Below are 20,014 nucleotides of genomic sequence, written 5' to 3'. Positions count from 1 at the left end.
TGTAATTGTCATAGTCAGCATGGCTGAGATTTTCAAGAAAGAGGGTACATTTCTTTGTAGGTAAAAATAAAAAATATTAACAAAACAGTAATAAAATAACTACCCACAATAACATTCAATACAATATATAATAAATTACCCTCACCAACAGCTAAATCAATTACCCACAGCAAAAAGATCATGCTTAAACCAAAAAAACAATTAAATGAAAACAACACTCGAAACACTTATTTTTTAACAGGTTTCTTCACTCTCGTTGTAGTTGTTTTAGTTTGTTTCCTGGTTTCTATATGTGTAGCGACGCTTGGGACCCCGGTAGCGACCGAAACATAACTTGAGATTGCATCCAATTCTGTCATCGTTGTCACACGGTGTCTGTGTCCATTATCATTATATATATTTAGTATCAGCATTGCCCGTGGGATGGAGAGGGGAGGATCCTCCGACCAGACGGGAGTTGGTCTGGTGGGCTACTGCCCCGACGGTTATTGTCGGGCTCTTGTATACTCCGTTTAATCACTCTGATAACTTTGATATCGCGATGTAGAATCAGTCAGTACTTAGTTCGTATGTTGCGCGACAGATGTCGCTACAAATCTATGCTCCCACCATATCCATCTAGCTTAGAGGTATTAAAAAAAACAATTTAGTGACGAATGTTATCCCTTGAATTGTAAAAAAAACTCTATGGCATTCTAATAATTATTTATTTTACTTAAAAAAAAAGATAATAATCGCTGCTATCTGTACACGAAGTGACAATAAGGGTTGCATGAGTTCGCGCTGACCGCTGATGAAGATCTCATTCACAGCGCGTCTTGTGCATGTTGTGAGTCTGTTGCACATTCACGATCACTGCGATAAACTGAACCGAGGCTCACCGGACGATGACGAGCGCTTTCAATTGTGTGCAGCTCTTTTGAAAGATTCAATGAGATTTCACAAAACGGTGGCGTTGACTATTAATTTAGCACCAGTCCATCCATGTAGTAAAAATCTACAACGTATCAAACTTTTAACCAATTTCAAAAGAGAAGGAGGTTCTTAATTCGACTGTATTTTTTATGTCGAATTGCAATATATCTTTTTTTAATCTGAAGCTGGTACTTGTCATGTAGTCCCATTTTAATTTCATAAACAATTTTTGTGTTATCTTTAATAGTGCTAATTTACTTAACAATTTTTTTTTTGTCTACCTACGTTGTAGTGTGTACAAACAAACACAATTATGGACATATATAGATTTCGAGCGGTAGACTTGCATATTAGTCATATTTCAAATACTGTCCCATCGATATTTCAAGGTATTTGATTTATTAACCAACTTCTCAGTGATAATTTCGTCGTTTATGAACCGATTTTGATAATCCTTTTTTGTTGGAAAGGAGATATCTCAAGTATTTACCGTGATAAGAAAATCAGGATCTGATGATGCGATCCCAGAGAAATCGAGAGAAACCCTCGAAAATCGTAGTGACGACTAGTGCGTTTGTTATTTTTTTTTTTTTCGTCTATTTACGTTATATCTATTACTTGTCGATGTAATTGAAGTTGGTTTCTTTTCGTTTGTGAGCAAACACAATTATTTTAGAAGGTTGAGAGAAAAAAAATTATGATTCATACCCGTATATATACGTAAATATTTTCTATGGAATATGACAAAGACAAAAAAAAATAGAAATTAAAAAATACACAAAGGCGGTGTTATTACTAACAAAGGGGTAAGACCACCATAGACCTTTCCCATAGTTACTTAATGGCTGATCTAAAAAATCGAATACTGACTACAAAAATAAAACGGTCCTGTATGACTGGTTGTGGTTAAAGTTTATCTTGCACATAAGTTACTGATAGACAAACATCAGGAGGTTACTTCAATTTTACGAGTTACAATTGCGACTGGATCATGTCATCTGTCAATTAGCGTTAATGGCAATCGGTGAAGTGGGCTCGTTACCTAAAACACAGACAGTAGGTTGCTTAGCTCAGTAACATCATTACAGCCTATACAGTCCACTGCTGGACATAAGCCTCCACAAGTTTACGTCAAAAATAACGTGAACTCATGTGTTTTGCCCATAGTCACCACGCTGGGCAGGCGGGTTGGTGACCGCAGTACTGGCTTTGTCGCACCAAAGACGCTGCTGCCCGTCTTCGGCCTGTGTATTTCAAAGCCAGCAGTTAAGACCTCGCAGCACACCAGCAGTTAAGCTCAGTAACAGATAACCTCGAATGTGTCTTGAATATTTTTTGTTGCGAGGATCATTTTTAAAATCTCCATCTCAAAATCCTAAGATTAAGAAAGCTTTCTAAGAATCATGTTTCTATATTTATATAAAAACATCTGTTCCCTTTGGGATCAGTTATTTATATTAATGCGCGATTATTTGCAACGATCAAAATTCGTTTTAAAAAGCTGAAATGAAAACTGGAAATAGACTTATTTATAGTTGTGTATCAGAAGGTACGAGGACCTGTATCAGATAGATTTGAGCGCTAAAGTTGTATCTAATGTTATTCCGATACAAATATGATTTATAATATTTCTGGAAACACAACATTCTCATATCTCAACTCTTCCCTATTGTCGCCTGTGCTTTTTTTTAAATCGTTTTGGAGCATTGTTGCCCGAAAAGATAAGTTTGTAGTAGGTGTCCGTCATCTGCGGACAATGCCCACTATTAGATTATAATACGCAAAAAGAGCAGGTACCCTCTCGCGCGGTGGTCAAGTTACGATAGAAAGCGATATTAATGTAAGGCAAATTATATCAGAGTAGTAAAGAAATTTATGATGACCTGATAACAATGCATTGGAAAGTAAGATTTATTCTCATCAAAAAAGTAACTTCATTCTTTGTTTTAGTAGAGGAGTACCTATCTCTATCGTTTGTAGGTTCTGCTTCAAAATATACTAGTAAGTGTCTACAAAGTAAGTATATAAAGGTAGTTTGCTTTTTTTATTGTCGTACTTAATTTTTGTTTATTTTCTTTTTAAAAATGGTTGAATTTTCTTAATTTATACAATTTTTGTTGGTGTTTTTTTATTTATTTAATTGTTCATTAAGACCTACTGTTTATTGCGGCGATAATTATGCGTAAAAAGTGTCTATGATTTGTATAATGAGAGAATAGATATAATAAAGGTTTCATAGCAATTAACCAAAAAGTTAATAATTGACGAAAAAATCATGTGATTAATATCAGTAACCATCACTGGAAGACAAAATTTCAACAAAAAATTAAGATTTTAAAAGATAAAGTCTTCTGTGACTTAAAAGCCAACATCTTGTTACTCGGACCAACGCTTGCAGGCTAGGCAGATGCAAGTCCGTATCCCAGGAGACACTTGGCAGCGATTATCTCAAACAATAACATTCTGCCGGACACTACGTGACATTCATTTCGTTTGTGCCAAACGTTTGTTATTTTAACTGTAACTCAAATGATTTTAACTTCTGAAAGCGTGTCGGCTTCCAACCATGTTTTAAATAAAAAATAATATATATATAGTCAAAATGTTTCCGTAACTCTTTCTGTTTGATGTTTGAAATATTATTATTGCACGTTAATTTTAAATCACTGTAAGAAAAATGCATACTGAGTGAAGTGGACAGTTAAATTTATATTATCACCACAGTCTATGGTGAATGAAGGTAATAACATAGGTACAATAAATAAACCCTGTGGAATACCTTAATAACCATACGTAAAGTTATAACACTACCTGTCCGCCCTTGAAATTGATTCCAATGAAAATATAGCATAGAATTATCACTTAGCGACAACAGCATTCATTTGGTAAAAATACACCAATATCGGAATAGGTAATATTTTTTTTTACCAGATTACAGAAGGGATTCGAATTATTGCATACAAATTAATAACCCAAATAAACTCAATATTGATAGTAGTTTACTTAGGTTTTGATAATCTTTGATTGTTAGTAGAATCAGTGTTTTGTAGAACTTTTGTCCCCCCCTGCAATCATTCAAATTATCATATACGAGTATATTAATACGCCAAGGTTAGGGTGTTTACTTTCATTTTTAGAAAAAAACCTCATAATTCGTATGAGTTATTTTTGTGTTACCCACACATTAGGAAATAATAAACAATTTTTAATATCATATCAAAAATTGACCGTTCCAGCGGGGATCGAACCTGCATCTCCGACTTACCGTGTCGGTGCTTTAGCCAATTAAGCTATGGAACGATGTAACCGCTAGATCGAAATTTTCGATATGATGATTTTATATTCGGTCTAAGCGACCGTGGCGCCGTCTATAGTGTTCTCTCCTGTCAAAGAATTCATTGTAATGTGAAACTTTGAATAGTTACGAGTTCTGTAAAGGACTCACTATAGATGGCGCCATAGTCGCTTAGCCCGAATATACAATTATCATATCAAAAATTTCGATCTAGCGGTTACTTGGTTCCATAGCTTAATTGGCTAAAGCACCGACACGGTAAGTTGGAGATGCAGGTTCGATCCCCGCTGGAACGGTCAATTTTAGATATGATATTAAAAATTGTTTAGAACCTCATAATTACTGCACATAAATTATACCTATATCATTTTATAGATAATTGCTTGCTCTACCGGCATCAACAATAAAAAATTTATTATTGCTTTTATTTTTGTAAATTCATTAATTATTAAAATTTTATCTATGACGGCTTTAATTTTGTAACAACGTCAACATGATTGACGGTCGGTTAATTTTTTGTTAAATAAATTTCAAATTAACTCACGTATACTTTTTTGTAATTTTGTAAATTGATAATTATTATACTTAGTTTAGTGCGAATTATACGCATGTGTGTAGCTTGTATATTATCAATGCATTAAAATATCTGTATTTTACGAAAGTATCGAATTAAATATAATACACAGTGCACTGAATACTCTTCAAACTAACTTGGAAAGCTTGTTTTTCCCTTTTTAGTGGTGTTTTTTTCTTATTTTTGTTAAGTTTATCCAATACAAACAAACAAGGAAATCAAATATATTCTCTTATAATACTAGTTCACGATAGTTGCAGAACCAGCTAGCCTTTCACTGCAATATTCATAAAAGGATTGTCTAACGGACCACACTTGATGTTACCACTGTATCCAATCGCACACACCTTGAGCGTGTCAATCATAGCTTTCGAGTTCCGCTATAGAGCACACAACACACCCGTGTGATGTGAGTATTTGATCACAGCCCACACAATTGACACAATTGAAAGAACGCCTTCGAAACCTTGATGTAACAATCCACGATTAACAGTACATATCGACCCTTTAGTCGTCCTTCAAATATTCATGGAATTGAATTAAAATAGAAATATGATTTTTTTTTGTTGATTGTTGGCTGCTGATAATCCGTAGCATTTCGTTTTGCACCTGCTCCATTTCATATTTCTTCTTATAACGGCATTTCAATTAGTAACAAGGTACTGTAAACTAGATTTGTCTCATGTTGTCTCATCGTCGCTATTTGGTTAGTGATCACGTGTCATACCTAAATTCTCACGTGAACCTCGCTAAAAACAACAGTGACACGAGTCGCTCAGAAATATACTGTAAGAGAGGTGAGTGATTGACGGCAAAAGGGGTTGCAGAATTACTTAGAAATGAAATATATCGTGTCCCTTTAATCGTCCTTAAACTAAACACTCAGCCGCAAAGCCGTTTATATTTTACTTATTTGTATATTATAAAAAAATCTGAATATGTCGAAGTGAATTTTTTACTTCTAAATACGTTTCAGCTGAACTACGAAGATATTTAATGAAGAGACAGAAGGTAAGGAAAAAGACAGGAGGTAAGATCCTGCTCAAAATCTGTAGCAAATCAGTCAAAGAAGTACATCGACCTTAAAGAAGATCACAGCTAAACAATACTGCTTCCAAGCAGTGTTGTGCTCATATGGTGAGTACGGTGACTAGAGCTCTTGGGGGAGATTGGGAGTAGGGCCGGCAACGCGCTTGTGAAAGTTCTGGTGTTGCAGGCATCTATAAGCTACATTAATCGCTTACCATCAGATGAGCCGTACGCTTGTTTGAACTAGTTGTATAAAAAAATGTATAAAAATAAGAAGCCTTCTGAAAGATTACGACTTCAACCTTACTTTACATAACAGAACTTAGTTAAATATTTTCGTTTGGTTGGGTCTGAGAATTGGCAAAATCTATTTCTCATACCCTTAAGTTATAAGGGGGGGATTAATGGGGTTAGTAACATATATGGCAACACAACGTTTGCGGGGTCAGCTAGTTTGTAATAAAAATTGTCAATAATCCCTCGGTTACTAAAGCTACTTCAGTAAAATTTAAGTTTTTGTGAGTAAGCTGGTGAAATCGTGAGCATTCCCGAGATCATTACGAAAAGTGTGATTGGGCGTGGCGAACAGAGTGCCTAGTGCGAGTTTTATTCACAGAAACGCGTGTATACGTGAAGATTATTTTTTATGGGAATTTAAACACTGCAGCCTAGACGATAAAGAATAGTTTACGATACAATCGATACAGAGTCATCTAGCGGTAAACCCGAGAACTAGGTTGAAATCCCGAATTTCCCATACAAAATAGAGTTAAAATTTACGCCCGTTATTGCGAGACGGATTAAAAAAAACTCGCACTGGGCACTCTGAAGCTTAGAGAGTGACAGAAGTTAGTGAAGATAGAAATTTTACTTCAATCGTGTAGTCTAAAGCACACTAATTGTTTAGTTCTAAGCACATACCTAAGTTACATAATTATGTCGTCGTACTCGTGCTCTATTGGTCGACAGCTCCACACGGCGATGCTCGATCGAACGGGAGCGTCCCTTAAGATAATAAAGAACAGAGGGTCTGCTCGCACTGGCGGGCGTCATTGTGACGTAACAAAAAGGTCAACACTTTTTATAAAACCGCATCGACTTCTCGACTATGATTTGACGCTTAGGGCGTAGCGATCGCAATTGTATACATAATGTGAAAAGGATCCATTCAATAGTACAACAGAGGGACTGTACGAGTAGGGTATATAAATATCGATATAATTTATGTTATTGTGTCCTTGGGCTTAGCATTTTTTGGCCACAGAACTCTAAAAATATAATATAAAATAGAAATTAATTTTATACTTAGTAATTTAACTTTATTTATTTTGAATTTGATTATTTTGACGACGCGTTGGCGCAGCGGTCACAGTACTGACTGTTGCGCTGGCGGTCGCGAGTTCGATCCCCGCTCACGACAGATATTTCTATTGGCGTTTGTGCCTATGTAGCGTGTGTGTTTCCAGACAACAGAAAAACACAAGAGAAAATCCTACTGGGGGCCGTTGAGTGTGAAGCGTTTATTTATTTATTTATTTATTTATTTATTTATTTATTTATTTATTTATTTATTTATTTATTTATTTATTTATTTATTTATTTATTTATAATTGTTTGACTTAATCATCTTTGAAAACGAAAAAAATAATTATTTAAAAATCAGTTCTTCCATATTGTGGAAATAAAAAGTATGCATATAGTTTTATATCACATTTATTGCATCAAAAGGTTGTACAACCCAATATAACTAAATTGAAAACGACATACAAAAAATTGCATAACTGCCTGAGGACCATTAGTTATGCTACCTCAAATTGCTTATTTTCCACTCGGCAGGATGTCCATATCTTCCAAACTACTGAGTATTAAAGTTTTAAATTTGTGTATGGTAAAGTTCAGGACATAAACTATCTTTCATATGTTTCGAAAACACGATTCCATAAAATTTTTTCGATACAAAAAAATCGCAAAGTTACCTCTATTTTTGTATTAAAACCTTAATATCTCAGTAAATATAGAAGTTATGGACTTGAGATTAAACATGGTAATTAAAATAAGCATGAAGAACATTTTATATGTTGCGTTTTTAAAAAATAACTATTGATATAATGTTTGTGGGGAGAAAATACATATAATTCGCGCGATGAACAACAATGCGCTCTCAATTCTCATCAGTACAGGTGAAACCTGAATTCGAGCTGAGGTAGTGTAGCCCCTTAATAACTAATATTTACACACTAATTTTTACGCGTCATTAAGTATACATTTTTTACAAGGTATATTATGTCCTAAAGAGTATCGTCTGTTCCGTCTGTCGCTCCATGGAGTTGTCGAAGCGCTGAAGATCTGCTGCCTGCGTGTCCTGGAAACGGATAAAAATTTCAAATTACCAACTGGTCTGGTACTAACATCTGGTAATCACAGGTAACAGAACATTACAAAGACGGCTAAGAACAATAGGAGAAAATACACTAACATACACATTACATTCCAAGAATCGTTTACTGTTGAATCATTTGCATATTACGAGATTTCAATTAACTAACATTGTATAAATATATTAAATAAATATAAATTCATAAATATATGTCGACCGGAAGTTAGAAGATGACAGTTGGTTCTGTTGACGCTTCGATGACTTCCGTCAATACGATTACTGGACATCATTCTCTGTGTTCAAAAGTTACCATTACGATCATACAAAAAATTCAAAGGCAAAATTTGAAAGGAATAATCAGTGCCTTTTTATTTTATTTTTTTAATAAGCACCTTACAACATTCACACATAATCGTCTGTTCCTAAAGTTAATGCTTGTGTTATAGATAATAGCCGGCTGACATAGCTTAATATCTTTTTTTTATATATATACTTGGTAATAATACATATATAAATACAAATATTACACCCAGACTCAGGCTGCATACCCACAACCCGTGGAGCAGAAAGCAGGGCAACTACAAACTACGCCAACAGGCTTTAACCGATTCCAAAAAAAGAAGGAAGTTCTCAATTCAATTGTATTATTTATGTATGTTACTCAGAACTTTTGAGTAGGTATATGGAGCGATTTCATCTCTATTTTTATATAGCAACTAGAGACCCGCCCCGGCTTCATACGGGTGCAATGCTGATACAAAATATAATATAAATATAAAATAATACAAATATAAAATAATATAAACATAATAAAAATATAACATATAATATATGCGCGAAAATATTTTTATTTGTAACATCATATTAGAAACCTCTAAAACTATCAGTGTTCCTTTAGTATATTGTACATATCATATGCATGTATTATACATATAAACCTACCTCTGAAATAACTCTATTTACTAAAGAAAACCGCATCAAAATCCGTTGCGTAGTTTTAAAGATCTAAGCTTACAGACAGCGCGAAGCGAATTTGTTTTATAGTATGTAGTGATAAATATATCTTATATATAAAATTCTCGTGTCACAAAGTTAGTTAAAATACCGACTGACCGAATTTGATGGGACTCTCACTGGCAGATAGCGGATGTAATAAGGAGTAACTTAGGTTATTTTTATTTTAGAAATTTATTTAACTTGTAACTCTAAACTGAACATTTTTTTTAATCCTACGCGGACGAAGTCGCGGGCACGGCTAGTATAAAATAAAAATAAACAATGAAATAAAATGAAACTTACACAGACGATTCTATCAAAAGATTTATTCTAACGAAACTTTAAGTACACGACAGAGAAAGTACGGCTAGGACACTTACGGATATACGTTATCAAATTAATTAATATTTTTTCAATAAAACACTTTCAGATGCAAATAAATTGGTTGAACTTACCACATAAGTTGATGTGACGTGAACTCCTTTTTGTTGGTTTGTTTCGTCAAATGAAATAGGCTAGGAACACCAATGATATTTCCACTTCACTGATAGACGGAACAGGCACACAGAGAGACACGCGGTGACAGTTATTTACGACAATGGGGGCATTTCTTTGAATGTATGAATTCTTTAAGTCGTGAAACTTCGTTGCTAAGGTATGTAACTTTTAGAGCCAGACGAATTTCCCGCAGCTTCCTCTTGTCTCGACTCTGCTTGGCAGCAAAATTATTCCTCTCCCTCTGCTTTCTGTAAGAATCGTCCACATTCTGATCCGTCTGGACGGCGCGACGCATCCTGGGGTTATGTGCTAGAAGGGTCCCGCCATTTTTCTCCGACATCGCCCTGAGTGCATTCCTTTCAAATATAAGGAAATTCGGGTCATTTTGTAAAGCATCGACATCCGCCATAATATGTGGAAAATTCTCCGTGCTCGATGAGTCAGGGGAAGACGAAGGTGACAATACTGTGCTGTTCATTGGAGGATACACAATTGCAGGCTGCGAAGATGTCGATGGTAGCTGGTAGTAATTAATTCTCTGCACATCATCAGCAGTAGCATAAGATGGATATTGCAGACACGCTACCATTTCCGGAAGGTGTGATATATTGCTCACATTTTTATTCTTCACTGACAGATCCAGAGGGATCTTATCAGCATATGGAGTCCAAAGAAATATTTTTTTCATTTCGTCACGAGTTACAAGCTTGCGAGTTACTATCGAAATAACAAAACGAATGAACTTGACGGTTCTTTATATACGCATGGGGGCGGGGCTTTCTCTGTGTGTGTTCACTACTACAAAAGAGTTTATTCCACTACCTGTGTGAGTGAGATCCACTGCAAGAAAAGGACGACATGCGGTTCAATGTTATTTATTGTATCTTTCTTTTTGGAATTGTAATCGTATGAGTAAAATTTAATGATTAATACTAAACGGGTTCAACAAAAATCCAACCAACCCTAAACAAAAATACTGATTGCATGGCAAAATAGCTACATCAAAATATATTTATATTCGTGGCTAATCACTACTTATTTAAACGTACAGCTTATCTCAACCGAATGAACGAACATCTAATAGTGACTAGCGCATCGCAAACTTATTGTATATTTCTTTTATAAAACAAAGGCTTTGTTGAATTTAAACTTCGAACGGAAGGTGAGAGGGAGATGGATATAAGTTAGTGAAGTTCGAAAGAAGTTACGCCTCTTAAGTTTTACTTCAGTTCTGGTCTAACACACTCGTTTTTAAGCGACTTTCAAAAAAGTGGGAGGTAGAAACCTCCCACTTCGATTGTATTTTTTAATGTTACTTTAGAACTTTTGATTGGTTGAACCGATTTCGATGAATTTCTTTTTAATTGAAAGGTGTTGCGTGTCGTGTGGTCCAATTTAAATCTAATTGAGATTTGACAAGTACTTTTCGAGTTATATCTAATAATGCGTATTTACTTGACTATTTTTTCGTCGATCTACGTTATATTACCGATTTTGGTGATTCTAATTTTAATCGAAATCGAATACTTATCATGTGGTCTCATTTAAATTTCATCGAGATCCGATTACTAGTTTTGGAGTAATCTTTGATAACGCGTATTTACTTGCCTTTTTCATTTTATTTTAGTATACTTCTTTACTTTTGACTAGATGCAACGATTTTGATGTTTCTTTTATAAATCAAAAGCTAATACTTGTCGTGTGGTCCCATTTAAATATGATCGAGATGTAATGAGTACGTAAGTACGTTTGTATTACTTGTCGATGTAATTGAAGTCGGTTTTTTTCCGTTTGCGAGCAAACACAATTACTGAAGTAAAATTTCTTTACACACGCTAGTCTTGGGTAGTAAGCTGGTGAATGCGTGACGAGAGCGTTACGAAAATCGTGAGCGGGCGAAGCGAACGGGAGTTAAGAGGATTAGTAGAAGTTAGATATAGCTAAAAATGTTTTACTTCAGTCGTGTGGTCTAAAGATGTGTCAAGTGTCGTTTTTTTATATAATACATACAGCATACAATGATAGGCTTGCGTTTGACCACTATTTCACCTGATGATAAGTGAAAATGCGCTGTAAGATAGAGCACGCGTACCTACATAGAAATAGCGTATTCACTCGTTGTTAACATATTGAGAAAAGCTTGAATACACTACATTTACTTGCAAAAGCCTTTAGGCTTGTCCGCAAGTAACAGTCTCACACAATTCATATAACACTAGCTGTGCCCGTGACTTCGTCCGCGTGAAATTTAACAAAATGTTATTGTTCAGCTCGCTGAATCATAAAATAAATAAATTTCTAAAATAAAAGTGGCTTAAGTTACTCTTTTTTACATTAGCTGTCATCAAATGAAAGTCCCGTCAAAATCGATCGAGCCGTTTCAGAGATTAGACGGAACAAACAGACATACAGACAGGCAAAAATGGTAAAAAATATCATTTTGGTATATGTATCGTGTATACATCCATATGCATTTATTAATAAGCGGTATTTTAACATTACAAACGGACACTCCAATTTTATTTATTTGGATAGATTTATACATATTGCTATAACATTTACAAATATAGATCTATACATATTACTACAACAGTTACAATAACACATTAATGATAAGTTTAGACAAACTTTTGCTAGACAAAGTTTCGCTTCTACCCTACTAATTAAAAATCGCTTCTCCCTTATTACTATCATTGACGGTGTGGCCACAATAGACAATTGCTATGAACAAACGTGTGTAAGCGATATAGTCAAACTTTCTCTTAGGACAAACATTTTGCCGATTTGGAGGCTGTTATATTACTGAATCAAATGAAATATATTGATACATTCATGTCTCTTCAAAAAAAATCGAAGAATTATTCAATATATATGTTTTGTCTCCGTACTTAATTCTGTTAACTGCCCGGTGGCAGTACTAAGTCAGTGGAATAGTCACGTACTAATGTAATGACGAAGGGCTGGGGTGCATAACTATATAGTTAGTTTGTTTTTATTAGCTCAGTTTGGCTAGCAGTAGGTATATAGATTTTTACTAGCTGTACTAGCTGTGCCTGCGACTTCGTCCGCGTGGAATTTAACAAAAAAATTTTTTGTTCAGTTCACAGAGTAAATCAATAACCATAAAATAAATCAATTTCTAAAATAAAAGTAGGCTTAGTTACTCCTTATTACATCAGCTATCTGCTAGTGAAAGTCCCATCGAAATCGGTTTAGCCGTTTCAGAGATTAGCCGGAACAAACAGACAGACAGACAGACAAAAATTGTAAAAAAATGTTATTTTGGTTTATGTACCCCGTATACGTCCATATGCATTTAGTAATAAGCTAATATTTTAATATTACAGACACTCCAACTTTATTTATTTGTATATATAATATGTTTACCATAATCCAGATGCTTATTACCGTAGACAAGACAGCAACAAAAAATAATTTCACTGTCGAAAGTGTTCCGATCTTGACCAACCTTTCAAAAAGCGCAATTTAAAAATATACCTCGTCAATTAAAAAAAATAAAAAAACAACCCGATCAAACCCATTGAAGTAATTATCTAATTATACACTAGAAAGCCCGTTGGCGCAGTTTGTAGTGCCAGCTTTCTGCTCCGGGGGTTGTGGGTTCGATTCCCACCCCGAGTCTGGGTATATATAGTTACTGGGTATATATAGTATAGTTACTTGTAATATGTCACTATCCCTGTAAGGGGTTGTTGGGGTTATGGGCAAGCACAAAAAAATATTTTGAAAAATCCATGTTCAACTATTTTAGATTTTTTTTAATTTTATTATTATTGGTGAAAAATCCCCGAATCTATCACTTTAAAGGGCATTAAAAAGAAATTAATTGACGAATAATCGTAAAATTGTCACAGAATGATAAACAATATTCTAAATAATAATAAATAACAACAAACATAACGATAACTTATTGAATGTTCAACCCTTGACTCACCAAAGTTAAAAAGAGGAAAATAATTAATGTCTTTGATTTACAAACTTATGACGTACTGAAAAAAAAATCTATGAACGTGTATCTGCGTATTATTTTAAAAATATCTACACTTTCTAAGCTATCCAACGAGCTACAATAACCATAGTCAAACTCAAAACTAAAGTCTCAAAATAAATAAATTTCAAGCAAAGAAGAGTAAATAAAAAATCAATATTATAATTTTTTAACTATATTTACACGACCGTGTTCAGTGGAAGATCATATGTGGCCACGATCTTCAGCAGTGAGGAAACGATGAAGAAGAACAGTCACATGATGTTATTTCAATTCATTTTCAATGTGGGACCCTTCATTACGAATACAAAGGCGCATTCTTTTCCTTAAAGTGCTTTTTACGACACTTGTTCGTAAAGTTTTCGATATTTTAATGTTCGGAACAGGTGACACATCATACACTATACTCTTCGTATGACCCCAAATAAAAAAAAAACTCGCATTATTAATGCTGCTGAACAAATCAGGCAAACTTTACGAACAGGTGTCGTAAAAAGCACTTTAAGGAAAAGAATGCGCCTTTGTATTCGTAATCAAGGGTCCAAAATCCAAGGCTATAAAAAATTATAATATTGATTTTTTATTTACTCTTCTTTGCTTGAATTTTTTTTGATTTTGAGACTTTAGTTTTGAGTTTGACTATGGTTATTGTAGCTCGTTAGATAGCTTAGGAAGTGTAGATATTTTTATAAAATGATAATTAAAAAAAAACCAAAAAACCCGCCTGTGTGAAGAACAACTAATAGAAAATCAACTGAAAAAGCTGGAACAAGATAAAAATTCAATATGCACACAAAGTCAGCGAAATAAATAGAAACAATATCAAACATTTTGTGCTGTACATTTAAAATATATTAATACGGTAGTCCTTCGAAACTTTATGCAACGTCGTAGATAACATGCAGTCGGAGACATGCACAAAGAGAGAATGATTTGACTTATCCTTCAATTTTATGCCTACATACAAGATACGCGCGAAAAACATAACCCTTTCTTGGCAGTCGGGTAAAAATAATACGCAGATACACGTTCATAGATTTTTTTTTCAGTACGTCATAAGTTTGTAAAACAAAGACATTATTTTCCTCTCTTTAACTTTGGTGAGTCAAGGGTTAAAAATTCAATAAGTTATCGTTATGTTTGTTGTCATTTATTATTATTTAGAATATTGTCTATCATTCTATGACAATTTTACGATTATTCGTCAATTAATCTCTTTTTAATGCCCTTTAAAGTGATAGATTCGGGGATTTTTCACCAATAATAATAAAATTAAAAAAAATCTAAAACAGTTGAACATGGATTTTTCAAAATATTTTTTTGTGATTGCCCATACATCCTGACAACCCCTTAAAGGGATCGTGACATATTACAAGTAACCCTGTATATGTGTATAATAGTATATATTTATACATATGTACTATTTACACATTATTACATTGCCTGAAATCCACACGGCAATATTCACAATGTCGAGGCGATGTGAAAAATAAAGAGGTACCTCGTCAGTCCTTTCAAACTCTTCAATTCCCTCAGTTTATTAAATATTTTTACCTTTATTACAACTCAGGTACAGTAACCGAAGAAAATGCGCTCCAACGAACAATAGAAATACTCACTAGACCCACCGACTCAATTACCAGCTATGGCGCTGACCTTTTAAATAAGTTTTGCAACATAAAATACTGAAAATATTATCACCAAATTTTATCTGTATATTTTTGAAATACTATACTTTCGAAATATGAAAATAAAAGATTTTTCGTAGTTTCTAGACCACCGGGTTCCCGTAAGAGGTTGGTTTACGAACGATAGTATAACGTGACAACGTCATAACAAATTTATAAATATTGTTAAATCCAGTGTTGGTATCCTTTATTCTTAATAAACAAACGTGTTTATCTTTATGACGTTCACTTTTAATTTTGACCGGCTATAATTCAAAAAAGAATTGAAAAGATTGCGTTGTTTTCGCTTATCATAAAAACAGTCAAGATTGTCGTCGGCTTTATGTTTTCCGCTGCAAAAAATTTTATGACCATTACAATAACTCAGCTTGCGTCGGTAGAAAGTGAATACGAAATGTTTGCTTACGATAACACTTCTAAGCTTGAGAAATATAGACAAAAGAGCGTAGATAATATCGTTGCGTGGCTTTTCAATATTTTTATTTAATTTTTTCTTTTGATCTGTTATACTTTTTAGGTATCCTTGTTTCTCTCTATTATAAAGAGGTAAAGTTTCTAACTTTGTTTGTTTGTAGGGGGTAATCTTCGCAAATACTCATCACGAAAATTCATTCACTAACAGAAAGCTAGACTATTAAGGAGTGACATAGGCTATATTTTATTGTGATGAACAAAGAATTTAGTGAAAAACCTTATCTAATATATAAAATTCTCGTGTCGCGGTGTTTGTAGTTAAACTCCTCCGAAACGGCTTGACCGAAACTCATGAAATTTTGTGTGCATAATGGGTAGGTCTGAGAATCGAACAACATCTATTTTTCATCCCCCTTCACGTTAAGGGTAGTCCACCCCTAAATTTTTATTTTTTATTTTTAGATAAATTATTATTTTTTAATTTTCACACTTCTACCACCAACCCCTATTTTTAAATAGCGTTTAGCGGCAAAAAAAACGTTTGCCGAGTCAACTAATAAGTATATAAAATTCTCGTGTCACAATGTTAGTTACAACACTCATCCGAAAGAGATAGACTGATTTTTATGAAATATTGTGTGCATATCGTGTAGGTCTGAGAATCGGCCAACATCTATACCCCTAAGTTATAAGGGAGCGGGCGGAGGGGGGAGTTAAGGGTGTTAATAACATATATGGCAAAACAACTTTGCGGGGTCAGCTAGTAACATATTTTAAAAGTTTTAAAGTAAGAATGTATGTTTTTTTATTTTAGCGCAGTCAAATAAAAGCTTGTTTTTAAAAGGGTTATTCACATTTAATTTTCTTTGCAATAGACAGACAGCTGTGACGAACGATATTAATGAAATTTTTCGAACATGCAAATTGCGACAAAACGTGAGCACAATGCGCTACCCTTGCCTAAAGACAAAGCGAACAACTTCTTAGAACGGTCTAACGGTTATACGGAGTCATCTCTGGGGATTTACTTCAATACACAAAAATACAAACAAAAAGTTTGTGCGAATTTGAATGTATACCTTGAATAGTAGGTATTAGGTTTTACAATTTTGCTTTTGTCTGAAATAATAAGTTCGTGTTTAAACTGTCTGTGTACAGATTGGAATATAAAAACTATTTTGTTGTGCCATGAAACCAATGTTACTCTGGTTCGTTCTTGTTGCTATGCTGAATGGAGTTTTGTTATTATTTTTATTTGCAAAATTTATAAAAAAAAAAAACATTCTAAATAATTTAAAGCTTTTCTACAATTAAATGAAAATTTATTCATATAACTTTTTAAATATCTATAACCACATAACACACGTATGTGTTATGCTTGTGTTATAGGTAACAACCGGCCTATACAACTGTATTTTTTTTGCTAGATAAATACCGGCATATAGTACGTACGCACGTAGTATAGCACTAAAAACTGTGCCAACGGGCTAGTGAAAAAATTATTTTTCACTATAGATTACTATTACCTAGTTAAAGTTTTTAAGCTGCCTCGCCGAAATGTCGGAACATTCAAAAAGAAAATCGGTTTAGGGCTTGAAGTTTTATTACTCACTAACTGTACCCTGCGCGCGATGATAAACTTTTATCTTTGTTTTTTTTTTTGTCGTACCAACTCAGAAACCTTTATGGGCTCGTACACAACACTGCTTAATATCATGACATAATCAAATGCATGATTTACGATTCTATAAAGGACATACAGTCAAACATTTATTTTTATATATATAGATAAGAACAAGACAATATATAATTTTTTCATTGAAAAAATTGGGTAATATATTTTTATTATAGGTATTATATTTTTCTTATTATCACTTTTTTTATTTATTATTTAAAGCGAATATGACGTATCATTTAAAAAATAGACAACAAAATCTACCTGGGCGTTTGTCTTTGGTATTCCCGGTCCTGAACTGTAATTCTACAATCAGCGGCTAAGTGTTTCGCAATTATTTCTTCATCTATACGTATAATAAAATGGTAGGAAAGTCAAAACTGTAGATTGAATATTTTTTTTAAAAGAATACTTGGGGTGTGATCTACAAACGATACGGAAGCCAAAAATATGCTTTTTAGAATTTTTGTCTGTTTATCTGTATGTATATCCGGGATAAACTCAAAAAGTACTGCATGGATTTACTTCGTCAACATATAGGCTACATATTATCACGCTATCACCTACGGGGAACGAGCAGTGAACCTTTATTTCTTCAACGCATTCTGTAACAACGCGTAATCTAACGACGCATATTTGAATGTTGTTGTTATTATGTTAACAATAAGCTAGCTTCACACTATAAATAAAGACATTCTGTAGTATATTAAGTAAAAGCATTGCACCCGTTCGAAGCCGGGGCGAGTCGCTAGTTATATATAATTTTAAAGTAAAAAAGGCGAAAATTTTCATTACTCATAAAAATAATTTTCACAACACATACAGTAAGAGACAGATCGATATTACATAACGCTAAGGGTAGGGTCGCACCCTTCCTAATTATGCACCGCTCGGGACCCTCTTGCGTGAGGGTGAATGCAATATATTAAGACATTTAATATATCCCACTACGAGTATACAAGTATACGAGTATATATAAAAGATATATTTTATTTTTTATATTACTTGCCTTATCGACTATATTCACTTGACATGCAGCATGTATTCACAACACTAGCTTTCTTTCAACTATCGTGGATATAATATTGTCTCGTGTCGTATCGAAGAATCTTCATGAACCTTCATAGTTAATCTTTAAAATAAACTTTATTTCGATATAAAAATTGGAAATATCTTGCATGAAATACAGCGTCACTAAATCCACGCATCTTTTTCATGTAATCCTGCACCGAATGTAAAGCCTATGCCACTTATAATCTATACACATAATAAAATAGTAGGAAAGTCAAAACTGTACATTGAATATTTTTTTTAAAGAATACTTGGGGTGTGATCTACAATCGATACCGAAGCCAAAAATATAGTTTGAATTTTTGTCTGTTTGTCTGTTTATCTGTGTGTATGTCCGGGATAAACTAAAAAGTACTGCATGGATTTACTTCAAATTTGGCACGAATAATATTAAGAAGTCGCGTCAACGTATATGCTACATATTATCACGCTATCAACTACGAGGAACGAGCAGTGAACCTTTATTTCTTCAATGCAATCTGTAACAACGTGTAATCTAACGACGCATATTTGAATGTTGTTGTTATTATGTTAATAACCATGCTATAAGCTAGCTTCACACTATAAATAAAGACATTCTGTAGTATATTTAGTAAAAGCATTGCACCCGTGCGAAGCCGGGGCGGGTCGCTAGTCAGTAATAACATAATACATATTCATCAAGCGAAAGAACTTTTAAAATTTTTGTCTATAAGTTTTTTTTTACGTAATTCATAGTTTCTATTTACTACAAGAATTTAACTTCTTTTCTCGTTCTTAACACGCACCGCAAAAATTTTGAATGCTCTTCCGTTTTTCCAACTAATTATAACTTCGAATCAAGCAAGAGTGAATATGCATCTTCTAGGCAAGCGCGCACCGTCTTAGGCTGCATCTTCACTTACCATCAGGTGAGATCGCGGTCAAACGGTAGTCTATATATTAAAAAATAAAAAGTATTGTTACATCTAGATGGTAGTACCTATACTTAAGAATCAAGGTTTAACCGGGTGGGGCAGTAATTGTTCCAAAAATATATTTGGGGATTTATATTTACTATTTACGCGGTAATTAAGTCTAAATGTGGTACTTGTGTGGTACATTGTGCGCGAAGTGGTAAGTTATTAAGTTATATAATTTATATAGAAGCTAGCTGTGCGCACGACTTCGTCCGCATGGAATTTAATAAATAGTTATTGTTCAGTTCGCAGTTATATAAAAAAAATCTAAAACAAAAGTAGCCTAAGTTACTCCTTATTACATCAGCTGTCTGGCAGTGAAAGTCCCGTCAGAATCGGTCGAGCCGTTTCAGAGATTAGCCTGAACAAACAGACGGACAGACAAAAATTATAAAAAAAAAATATTTTGGTATATGTAGCGTGTATACATCCGTGTGAATAAACTAAAAAGAGGTTATTGTAATATTACAAAAAGACACTCCAATTTTATTTATATGTATAGATATAGATAAAGAAATATAGGTAACCTAAATTA

The 20,014-nt window shown here is 33.8% G+C and overlaps 1 protein-coding gene across 1 annotated transcript; it reads right to left on the bottom strand.

The window, feature by feature from the left end:
* Positions 1-9,772: 9,772 nt before the first annotated feature.
* Positions 9,773-10,372, bottom strand: LOC123660988 (transcription factor VBP-like). Its single transcript, XM_045596004.1, has one exon. It carries the CDS (start codon positions 10,370-10,372, stop codon positions 9,773-9,775), a length of 600 nt encoding a protein of 199 aa, XP_045451960.1.
* Positions 10,373-20,014: the final 9,642 nt, after the last annotated feature.

The sequence above is a fragment of the Melitaea cinxia genome, chromosome 16, assembly GCF_905220565.1.
Source record: "Melitaea cinxia chromosome 16, ilMelCinx1.1, whole genome shotgun sequence".
Lineage (NCBI taxonomy): Eukaryota > Metazoa > Arthropoda > Insecta > Lepidoptera > Nymphalidae > Melitaea > Melitaea cinxia.
This window is presented reverse-complemented; position numbering and strand designations above follow the sequence as displayed.